The sequence below is a fragment of the Melospiza melodia genome, chromosome 3, assembly GCF_035770615.1.
Source record: "Melospiza melodia melodia isolate bMelMel2 chromosome 3, bMelMel2.pri, whole genome shotgun sequence".
Classification (NCBI taxonomy): domain Eukaryota; kingdom Metazoa; phylum Chordata; class Aves; order Passeriformes; family Passerellidae; genus Melospiza; species Melospiza melodia.
Window position 1 is genome coordinate 46593580 of NC_086196.1, and position 12376 is coordinate 46605955.

At 38.8% G+C, this 12376-nt stretch overlaps 1 protein-coding gene across 6 annotated transcripts in view; it reads right to left on the minus strand.

The window, feature by feature from the left end:
- The window catches only part of MTR (5-methyltetrahydrofolate-homocysteine methyltransferase), a 51572-nt gene that overhangs the window by 22723 nt on the left and 16473 nt on the right, over positions 1-12376 (minus strand). For 2 of the 6 annotated variants that reach the window (XM_063151588.1, XM_063151587.1), the window contains exons 9-18: positions 9152-9252; positions 8743-8804; positions 8000-8067; positions 6735-6811; positions 5539-5651; positions 4032-4172; positions 3209-3394; positions 2438-2617; positions 1353-1469; positions 1115-1255 (exon numbers count right to left, since the gene is read on the minus strand). In XM_063151588.1, coding sequence (XP_063007658.1) covers positions 1115-1255; positions 1353-1469; positions 2438-2617; positions 3209-3394; positions 4032-4172; positions 5539-5651; positions 6735-6811; positions 8000-8067; positions 8743-8804; positions 9152-9252 — 1186 coding nt within the window. Of the gene's footprint in view, positions 1-1114; positions 1256-1352; positions 1470-2437; positions 2618-3208; positions 3395-4031; positions 4173-5538; positions 5652-6734; positions 6812-7513; positions 7957-7999; positions 8068-8742; positions 8805-9151; positions 9253-9368; positions 9562-12376 lie in introns of those variants that run through there. The other 4 variants (XM_063151590.1, XM_063151591.1, XM_063151589.1 and 1 more) reach the window with 4 other exon arrangements.

Consider the following 12376-nt stretch of genomic DNA (forward strand, 5'->3'; position numbering starts at 1 on the left):
CCAAACTTATAGACCTAGGACTCAACACCCACTTTTATTTCTACTTTTAAGGCTCCATTTAAATTCACATTCAGCCTTCTGCAGAAACACTTGCTCAAGGAATCCCTTTCTAACTCTCCCTTTATTTTTCTTCCTCTTTAGGCAATCTTGAATACACCAATGGTGCAACTCAGCTTAAACAGACAAGATCACTCCCAGGTGAACTGCTTGGACACCAAGAACACCATCTGAAATATCCTAAGCACAAGGGATAAAGAGAGTCTTCCTGTAGCAGTTTTTAACATGTTGCCACTGTTACTATAAAGCATGCACCACCAAAGGACAAAATACAAACCAAGTAAAGCTCTGCACAGAAACACGGCCTCCAGGAGCTGTAAAACAGACATGCAAGTCTTCTTGTTCATTCAAATCTAACAGCCACCCAACCCAGAGAGACTTTTGCTGTATCTCCCATTCAGAAAAGAATTTCACCAGTTACCTTACAGACAATTGTAATCTTTTTCCTTTATCACCATCATCACTAAAACATCTCAAAAACACTAAATACCTGATCCTCAATCTTGACACATTACATGAACTGGAAGTCTATGCAGAGCCACAAATCACAAGCAACTATTTCACTATTTTTATATACTCCAAGCAAACCATTACCACCAGAGAGAGAGGTTTACTCTTAATCTCCCACAGTGCACTTATCATTTAAGTTCAAGCACCCAGATCAGCTTACTTATGAGTTGGCCTTTTTTCTGGTTTTTGTTGGTTTGTGAGCATTTTTTGGTGGGGAAAGTCTGGTTGGGACTTTTGCTTCTTATTTTTTGAGGGTTTGGTTTTTTTCTGTAGAGAATGTCTATGCAGCTTGGTCTCCTGAAGCATATGAAGAGCTCTGGCACAGGCTCTTCCACAGCATGAAACTGGAGAGGTTTGATCTATCACAGATAACTCATTTTATTCTGTGTTAATAACTGAACCACTTGTAGTATCATCAGGAAATTTTTACACCCACAGTTATACTGACACATGCAGTTTATAGGGTGTTTTACCTATCACCTCCAGGAAGGTTGTAAGACTCAGATGCTAAGCTAACTACTGTTCAAAGCTTAAAACTGGAAGTTACCTGAGCATAATGTAAAAGTTTCTCTGTCGCATCAGGATCTTTGTTCCAGATTAGATTCTCACACAGCTGGAGCAATTCCTTGTGGATATCATCATACACAGGCAGATTCCCAGCATTCACAATTCCCATATCCATGCCATACTGGAAAAAACCATAGAGAATCCTCCAGAAAGGCTGTCAGACATAGCACTGCACATCTGCCAAGTGCAAACATATGGAAGCCAAAAGCACATCATACCTTAATGGCGTGGTAAAGGAACACTCCATGCATTGCTTCTCGAATGGCATCCATTCCTCGAAAGGAGAAGGACAGATTGGAAAGACCTCCACTTATCCTGGCTCCTGGCAGTGTTTCCTACAGGAATTGCACAGAGATTTTTAGAGAAGTGCTTTCCAGAAAGCAAATGTAAGTAAAGCATTCAGTTCATAAAACAATTGGCCCCTGAGCTCAGTGCACTGGCTATGTACCCTTTCTCTTTTCCCTGTTCCAAATCCTTTTAGTTACTCAAATTCATAAAGATCAATTCAAATCTTCAGGAAAATTTACAAATAAAGGAAAGATCCAGCAGCTTCTGTGGTTTCCATTGTCACAGGTGCTATTCTGAACACATCAGTTCTCCCACTGCAGCATTCCGTATTTTCTCCATGCAAACCTACTTTTGGCTCTTCCTGTCCCCACACCTCTGGAAACAGGAGCAGCCAGTCTGCCTGCTTGCACATCTCAGGAGCAGGCTGCAGCTGAGCAGCCAAACTCAAGGGTGCAGCTCTACTTCCAGGAGCCCTGTGGTGACAAAGACAGCTACTGGCAGAGCATCTCCACATCTATCAGGGTGTCTTGTGAAACACAACAGTAGGGTTTCCTTGGCTGCATGCAGGTGACGTCCCTTACTGCTATACTTCTTTACACATATTTTGGCTACATAAAAAGTCAGGTTGCCAAACAAATGCCTCCCGTGGAAAAAGGAATTTTACTGAAAAAAAGCACTTTTTGCACACCTTTAAAGAGGTCCTTCTAGCTTGCACATAAATATGATCATTACTTCATTTAATTAAGGCAGTATATTTACAATACAGCAAATGGATTGAAATATATTTATAGAACTATCTGAAGTTGTTCTGCTGGAAATACAGCAATATTGGGGAATGTCTGGACTTCAGAAGAGTAGTCCTGCTCACTAGGCCAAAATGTGTAACATTTTTCAGCAGTGTTTTGTTGTTGTTGTTGTCTGAAGGGGGGTGCAGTGTTTTTTCTGTTTTATGGGGGTTTAGGGTTTTAAGTCATCTCAGCAATATACTTCAACCTAAAATAACCTTACAACTCACTTTTATGGTTTTAGTAGCATTGATAAAATTTATGGCATAAAGGTTATGTTCTTCCATTCCAGTTCCTATGGTCAAAATATTAGGGTCAAATATTATATCATTTGGATTGAAGTGCACTTTTTCCACAAGGAGATGATAAGCTCTGGAACAGACTGCAATCTTGGTTTCTGTTTCCGTTGCCTAGTGAAGAAAAAGAATTCTGACATGAAACTTATAGACCACACAAAAAATAAACTCTCCAGAAATCATTTACAGCTCCAGTGACTCAAGACAGAATGTGAACATCACAAATATTAGAAAAGGATTATACACAAGAATATTATATTTAAAGTATCACCACCCTTATACCTGGAGTTTTTATTCAGCATATAAAAAGCAATCCCGCTACCCAATTTTTCATCATCCTATGCAAAGCTTAATATGTGATTTTCGACATAACTAAATTAATTCACAAAGATTTCACTCCCATAAGAGACAGTTTCTGAACTAAAAATATCTTTTGTGAAGGAACAGTTCAGCACGTCTGAATAGCAAGAGACTCTCTTGAACTAACAGAGGTCCACTTAGATCAGTACATGGATTCTTCAAACATTTGAGCAGCACAAGAAATACTTACAAATCAGGGTCAAAACAAAGGTCATAACTGCTAAGGTTATACAGAACATCTCTAAATCAACTGTGTCAAGGAAACAAAGCAGCTTTGTATTGAAAAAGAGGAAGAAAGTCTTACACTTCAGAAGAAAAACACCTCTCCTTTAAAGTGACACTCACCTGCCCCACTTCATCAAAAGCCATAACAACCACAGCTGCTCCATACAATTTAATTTTCCTCGCTTTCTCCAGAAAGTCTTCCTCACCTTCCTTTAGACTGATGCTGTTTACAATGCATTTCCCTTGGCAACATTTCAAACCTGCTTCAATCACTGAAAAATTTGAGGAGTCTATGCATAATGGCACCTGGAAGTAATAGTAAGCCAGGAGAATACACAGAAGTTAAGAATTACAGTTCTATGTGTTGTTTGTCCATTTGGACATAAAAATGCACACAACATTAATCAGCATTTAGGAATAAATGTTTCCACATTATATTCAGAGATTCATTTTATTTTAAATGCAAAACTCAGAGCAAATTTATTTCAAGAGCTTCCATGGCAGCTCCATCATATATCATATAGAGATCTCTACTTCTCCCTGTAATATCTTGTGTTTCTGATTTAGATACTCATTTTTAGAGAAAGCACATTGCAGAACTATTTTTTTAAAGCTATTCTATATCCATAGCAACTTTAAGGTTTGTGGAAAGCAGTACCATTATGCACTGCTAACATATACATTATGGCTTATAACTGCTCCAGAATGAACCTGCATTCAGCTTTTCTAGCCAGTGAAAAGGACTGGCATATATTTATGTGAAAACAGACAGAAAAGCCTCCGTTTCACCCAACGGCCTTCCCTATTACAGTGTCACTTCCTCTCAGGGGACAAATACACCTGCCTAAGCACATAAACAGGTTTTTAAATGAAATGGTATCAACATCTCCAGCATGCAATTTGCAAGTCAGTAACATGTTCATTATTGTGACTCAATTACAACCTTGGCAATATCAGGTTCCGATGAAATCAAGTTACAAAATCTGGTCATTGCAGTGGGGCCATCCAACATCCCATCATCCATATTTATGTCAAGAATCTGGGCCCCCATCTCAACTTGCAATTTGGCTACACTCAGAGCTTCCTAAAGAAGAAAGTCAAAAACCAAAACAACATTGAGAAGAAAAAAATCCTACTTATTCTCAGGATAACATTTCATTTCTCCAAACTAAGCATGCAGTCAAAAACTTAAAGATTTGCAAGGCATCCAATAAGAAAATAAGGAAATGGTCTGTAATGTACAACAATACAGAAAAGTTGCTGATACAGAAAACCTAGAATTAATTTGTTTACAGAACATGACATCAGAGACCTGATGTGCTGGTAGCATCACCAACTGCAGAAAGTTGGTCATAGGCTTAATTTCATAATTTAAGATTTGCATGGTAACAAGGACTTGTGTCTGCACAAGATGACAGGAAAATACAGTCTCTGTGATGGTATGAAATAAGGGCCTTGCATTACAAGCTCTGGTGTTTTGTAACAGGATACTTAATTTTTAAAGGCTTTTCAACATTTTTGCAAGCTGCAGAATAATCACAAATGCTAAGAAAGAAAAATAAAGCTTTTCCCCCAGCCTAGATAAATACCTGAACACCCATGTCTGTTCACTTTCTCTCTTCTGTCATTCAGCAGAGTCCTAACAACCTGTGTTTAAAGGTCTCTTCATTTAATAAGCCTAACGTGCTTCATGACTTCTATGAGCCTAAGAGTCAGACTTCAGAAACACCAACTAAGGCTTTCATTCTGATTTGATGTAACATCAGACTATATTTTGGGAAAGAGACTTAACTCTCAAGAAAAGTCACTCTGCTATTTGTTTCAATGTTACAGCATCAATTCACACCAGTAAAGAATAAGTCTTCCAGCCTCTTCATTTCTGCCCTGCAGTAGTTTCAAGAAAGCCATTACCCTCTAAGCATCTTTTTCTGTACCAATGCTCATGTAGCATGCTGGAGTCAGAGATCAAAGTAGGCACCAATTAGATGTAATCAAAATGTGAGCCCAACTGGGGAAGTGAGGAAGGGGAGAAAGAGTGAGAGCTGCACAGTGCCACAATCTACCCCAAGTCAGATGTTCCTCATAACTTGAAAGAGGGGATTACACCCACCTTTTTCCCCTCTTCTCTGAAAACCAACCCCCTACATGCAGCACAGACCAAGACATTTTCTAAACCATTACCAGCTGTATAATTAAATTAAAAATTAAAAGTTTCCTGTAACACTTGTCAAAAAAAAAAAAAAAAAATAGAAGTCCTTGTAAAGCCTTTCTCACAGGCTGGCAAGCAGAAAAACAAAGACAGTGAAAAAATAAACCCTCCACATTTTCTTACTATAGAATAGAGCTTTGTGCCAGCAAAACAAACAGTAATAGTGTAATGGACTAATAGAAAATCAGAGCATCAGCTAGAAAGATTATTGTTCATATGAGATTATTGTCAATAGGTATACTTCATAGTTGCCTGCCATGATGAGTTTAGCAAACTTCCGTGATCCTGCAACATTGCAGCGTTCACCAATATTAACGAAGTTGGTGTATGGCCCAATCCTGAACGGCTCCAGACCTTAAAAAGATATTTTTGAACATATTTGTTAAAACAGAAAAGAAAAAACTGTGTGAGAAAGACAAAATCTCTTTTCTGAACTGTAAAATAAAAGTCTCTCTCTCATAATGACTTCTCAGTACATCAGTGCTCTAATGAGTAACTAGCAAAGCAATGCAATGAAACAGCTGCCAATACATACGCCAAATCTTTCTGTTCTTCCTCAATGACAGTCAATAATTTACCTGACCCACAAAAAATAACAACCAACTTTTCCAATACAGAAGTGAAGCTATGATTTTTTGGACATCTGTGTGTATGTCCTCTCAACCTTCAACTATTTTACCTCATGCATGACACCCTGAGAGAAGCAACAGCCCACTGAACTGACTGACCAACAAGGGCAGCTCATAACCGCATACCCTAGTTCAGAGAAACAAGGCCAGCTGGGCCCTTGGGTAGCAGGCAATGCAGAGGCAAACAAACTCTTCAGCAGAACCAAATAAGCTAAGGCATTACATCACAGGCCAACCATGATATATTTTATTTATGCTAAACTGATCTGACCTGAGGTTAAAATGCCAGACTGAAAAGATGGTACTGTTTTATTCAGGTACATGGCTCAAAGGCTTAAAAGAATGCCTAAAGTGTGGAACATACAAACAAAACATGTTCTGGCCTGGATGTATTGCTGGAACACAGTCCCAGTATGACTGAATGAGCATCTGAGGTGAGACAGGACAGCCCTCACACAGCTGGTGTACAAGGATCTCATCCCAGCTCTGACAATAACTGTAGCCAAATTACCTGGTCTCCCTGTGTTTGACCCTCCCTGTTGTAAAGTGAAGACAAAGATACTCATTCACCCTTACAACATGTCTGAGACTTGCAGAGTAGATTATGTTATACAAGACGGCAGCAAAAATGTTCTACTACTCCTTTAGGCAAAACAGTAAAAATTAGATGTAGTTACACATCCATAAGCTTGCTGGAGTCAGGTAGAACCAGAGGTTCACCAGCATTGTTCTGATCAGCAGAAAACAGCCAATAAATTTATAAAGGAAACTCGCATTAGTTATGAAATTAAACTGTTACACACTTTACCTGACAGCAGCATGTATCCTTGAGAGAGAGAAGGTGGAACACGAGGCTTACAGAATTTCACAGCTTCGGCAATTTTTCTGAGTTACAGAAATAAGAAAGTTTTCAATTAAAATTAAATTACTCCACACAAGACCCAAACAGCATATACACTAGACATATAGCTACATTTCCAATTTAGCCCTGTAGAGACAAGACTAATTATGTAGTTTCACTTTGTGAGGCCAAAGGCAAAAACATACTCCCAGAAGATTCTAACATAGCTATTTGCAGGAAATATACAATGCTGGAGGTTTTTAAAGTACAGAATGAGATACAATGGGACAGTTGAAGGATTTCTGAATCAGTGCTCAGCCACACTGACTCTTACCCTATTCATGACTTGCTGAGCTGAGCAACTGCTAATGACTGAAATACCAAAACCAATCAACAAAAAAAAAAATCCCACAAAATCACATGCAAACAAAACAAACAAAAAACAAGCCAAAACAAATAAAAACAAACGAAAGCAAAACAAAAAAACCCAATCACCCTCCACAAAAAAAAAAAAAAAAAAAATCCTCAAGGGACAAACATTGCTCTGTACTGAGACACATTTCTCAGATGCCAGAATGACTCATGCTGTTCACATTCATGTTCTCTTCACACTACTCAGGACTGACACACAGTGTCCTCTATACGTTTACATGTCACCTCTTCCCAGTTTATATCAGGGTAAAAATTAATCACAACAGCCCTTTCTTTTTCAAGTTTAGGTGAAAAAAGGAGGCTTTCCCACTGACCTACTTGCAGAGACAAAGACATCAAATGCTCCTTCTTACTAGCCAGGACCAGCACCAGCTGTACAGCATTCATAGAACTTCTGTTTAGGAATTTCCCCAACAAACACACACACATCCCTTTCTTCCATCTACCATCAAAGGAAACCTTAAGTTTCACCTTGTGGTTAAGATTGCAAAAGAAAGAGAAAGAAGATACAGCACAATAAAGGAGAGAATAAGAAGTCTATTCTATTCATCATTAGAGAGGGAGAAGTAATTCCAGAACAATTTCAGGTGACAAAACCAAAGAGGTTTAATCCTTGTCTGAACCACACTTCCACTCATTCTTCATGATATGAACAGGTTGTTCCCACTTCATATACTGCTACTATTGGCATTCAAGGGATCCATCTTTTTGGGAAACTCTAAGACAAGCCATGGAATATTGTGCCAGAGAAGCAGCACTTAAATTTACTTAGCAGTCCAGAGCTGTAGCACATGAAGTACCTGATATGTGCTGGTGTGGTACCACAACAACCTCCAACTATGTTGACCAAACCATCCAAAGCAAAATTCTGTAAGAGGAAGGAACATTTTGTTCAGAGTTATTACAGCTATGTTATACATACATTTATTTATTTGTTTTTCTCCACATGTGAAGCAATTCAGGAAGCTCAGAAGAAAAACACTAAATTAAAAAAACAATTTGCACTATATTGTCTCTTTAGGATTTGTTTTGAGATTAGATTCCCAAGGCTAACCAGCAATTTCAACTGGTAATTTCAAGAGACTACATTTGAAACTGGCCAGACACAGTTTTGTCCTACACAGATCCAGTGGCATGGGGAATGACACTCTGCACTGGAACACCCCCAACATCAGCAGTTCCATACACACTCTCTGTAAAATTGTGCCAAGCTCATAACCACCACTCAGCTTTTTGAACAATTCCCAAATAGAACAGTAAGAACACAGGAGTGCAATGAGTAAAATGCACAGATCAAGCAGCAGGAAACCTTAAGTTAGCACATAGAAGTAATTAAGGTTTTCAGTTTCCTAAGTAGTTTACCTAGTGTGATACTTCAAATCACTGTCATTGAGCAAATTGTCTATAAACAATCCAAATGACATACAGAGTATCTGAGGGAAAAAAAATCCATCCCCGATATTGTAACAAGTATGCACAGGATACAAGCAGAGCTCTTGTCTACTAGTATATCAGATGTCACATAATCAGAAGTATTTTATACCTTTATATGCTTGGCAGTCACTTCTGGAGTTTCATCATAACCACCAAAAGTATTGGGAAGACCTTAAAACATAATTTTTGTTTAGTATTAGAATTTGTTTAAAGTCCAAAACAACAGAACTATATTTCATAAAAGGCACATTGTACTGCTACAATTGTATGAGGACTAAAATGCCTCATCACCCTTGCAATCACTACTGAGCAGATTATTAATTATGCAAGAAAGCATTCTGGATTCATTGTCACAGAACAACAGTTACTTCCAGCAGTTTAAAATATTCTTACTTTCTTTTTAATAGTAAAATCAATCATCTTTTTAAGCTACTTCAATTCTATTGTTGCTAATGAGATGGAACAGGTTAGCTACACTTCATGTGCCTGTAAGCATAGGAACATGGGCACCAACACACCTGCATTGGGGTAACAGATGATGTAGGCACTTGTACATTTTCCAATTGTTTCAATGAATGGACGCATTTCAACTGCCCCTAAAGCACAATTTAAGCCAATACTGGAAAATAAATTTTCAAAAATTATGTTGAAGTAAAAACACCTTTTACACACAGAACAGATAAATGTTAGTGCTGGCAACTGCTAACTCCCACAATCATCTAAAACAAAACCAACCTGATCTCCAATTTCTTTAATCATCATCATCAATACAGCATGACTGTGCAAAAGGAGAACCCCCAGATGGAAGAAAAGCACAAGAGGGAAGGGAGCTGGGCTGAACTGAACTGGGAACAATAAATCAAGATTTCATTTCAAAATCCAGGAGGAAAGTGGCAGCATTTTGACAGCAACTGCAGCAACACGACGGCTCTGTTTTCTAGGTAAGAGAGAGAACAAGTGGAATGAGAATGGCAGATGGGAAAGAAGTCTTGTGCTACAGGAAAAAGTATGAAAAAAAGGTCGAAAAGGCAAGACCTGCTTCAAGCTGCTAATTCATCATTTCCTTTACAAATTATACATAAATTTTGTCAACTTTGGAACAGAGCAAGTGCCTCCCGCAAGAAGCCTCATGGCAGCACTAAGCTTGAGCAACTGAATCTGCTACTTCTTACTAACCAAGACAGCACTACAGCAGAAGAATTTTTCCATTAATAAGTTTCTAAACAACTTTACTACTATATGAGATATAATCATATTTTCTTTCATTCAATGGCAGATAGATAAATGAGACTTGCACTCAAAATATCTCCATTTGTATTAAATACAGAAATTTCTCTTGCAGAAAGTATGTGAGATATCTTTTACATGTTTCCATGATCTTTCTGCACCATTCTAGAAAACCCCTTGTGAGCACTGCAGAACTCAGAAGGTGTTCACACAGCTGCTGGAAGAAGAAGACATAAAAAAGGTCTCTCCTTTCCTGAAATAACAGTCTCAGGGAGGATGCAAGCTAACCCACTGAAACAGGAATGCACAACAGCCACATCTCCCAGCTGACTGAGCTCCACAGGCAGCCGAAAGCCCTGCACGAGACTGGGAGCGTAAAATGGTTCTTGACTTTTCTCCTGTTTCCAAGCAGTAGGCAGGGCATTGGTAACTCTATAAGTAGTAGCAACTGCAGTCAGATTTACTTGTTGAACAGAATGAAAAATTGTTGAAATCTGAGGGGCTCACAGCAACATCCAAATTAAGGATTTTGAATATCACAGTCACAGATCAAGATCAAATAACACACAAACCCCTTCTCCCAATCACTTAGGGATGAGACAGTAAGGGTTTGGTTGTATTTTTGGTTTGGTTTGGTGTTTGAGGGGGGAGGGTATATGTGTATATGTTTTTTAAACAGCAACTTCTACCTCCAAAGTGCTTTCTCTAATACATCTTAAACTAGCCAGAAAATTTTGAAAATAATCTTTTTTTTCTCACTTCAAGATCTGATGTTTATGTATCTTTAAATCCATCATACAGATTCCCTGGGTACAAATAGCAAGCCCAAGGAATACACAATTTATTATAGCAATGAGGTTCTGGAATTCATTTCAAAGTATGGGCTCCCCCCACTTAATATTTTCAAAGCAAAGCAAGTCCAGAACAGTTAGCAAGACTGCCCTTATCAAATGCAGACAAATGCAGCATATTTCCTACTCTTAAGTCACTCAATTTACTAGCTTCCAGCTCATACTCCCCACACTCCAAACTGCCTGAATTATTACCCATTACAGGAGTTGCTGACAAGTATATTCATGAGCATGACACAATCCAAGCATTACTTATCTCAGAACTGTACCAAAGACATGCACATTCATTCAGAAACAAAAAGTAGCTCATGTGGCCAGTATCATCTCCTCACAGCACTCAACATCATGCAAGAAAACATTTGAGAAAAGCAAACTGCTAACCATGCCATAAAAGCCAGCAGCCTTGAGGCAAATAGCTGATATTCTGTCACTGCTACCCTAGGGTAATAACCATCACACACCCATCTTAAACATCACCTCCCTCTCTTGCTCATTTCTCCACAGCAGTCATACATAAACTCCTGTGAAAGATAAGGCTGCAGAGCCCCTCGGGACCAGAACAAATCCACATTATGGCCCAAAACACAGCGTATGTCTTCTAAATGCTGCCACAGTAGAAACAACCATAGGATCTGAAACAACACATCTGAGCATCTTTCATGGCAAGCAGTTTGACACGCATCTTTCAGCAGTTAAGTACAGCTCATGAGTTTCTCAGCTACCACTTCCCCAATCCAAACACAAAGTACACATTTTTAAGGGTGGGGTCCAAACCGAACTGAATTAAGGATGACACATCACCCTAATCAGGGCATACACAACCCAAACAGAAACACATGAACATGTATAACACGATTCCTAGGATCCTACCATTAATCAGCTTTTTCACAACCCTAAAGCCACTCTGCACCAATTTGGCCACAGAAACAACATTAAATGCAATCTGTTCCAACCACTAAAACCCTTCTGCTACAGTGCTGCATAGTAGCCTTTTCACAAATGAGAAACAGGCCTTAAACATTGAGATACATGAGACAGCTTTTATGAAATATGCTTTATTAAATTCTTGATTTCTGCTCCAGTGCCCTTCTCTCTTCTTCAGAAGCAAGAAAGTTAGAGCAAAATTATCTGAGACAGACTCATGCCAAATATGGATCATGAGGCCGTGATGCTGAGAGAAGAAGTCAACTACCACCCTGTTCCAAGAGGCTCCATATGTTACTTCTGGAACACCGTCTGGTCTGGGAAAGTGGAGCCTCAAGGGCAGTCAGGAAAACTGTGAATGCAGTCTTCTGCTTCTGCATCACTGAGATGACAGATTGCGTGGTTTAGCTGAAATTTTGTTGTAAAAACAAACAATGGCTCATCATAATGTGCATGGTGTGCACTACTAACAGCGAACTAAGTGCTTTCAATTAGAATATTCTAAGAAAAAAACATCTATTTCTGGCTTTTGTGTGAAGAGACCCAGCCTGAGAATGAAAAAAGGTAAAGAAGGAAGTGAAGACAAGGAGGTAGAACAGGGTAAAGCAACACAGAAGAGTAGATAACCAGAGGATGGTATTTAAATAAACATGCAAAACCTTGAACAATGACCAAATCTGACATATTAACAATTTGCACAGATCTTAACCTCACATTTATTTGAACTTTTCTGCCTGGAGA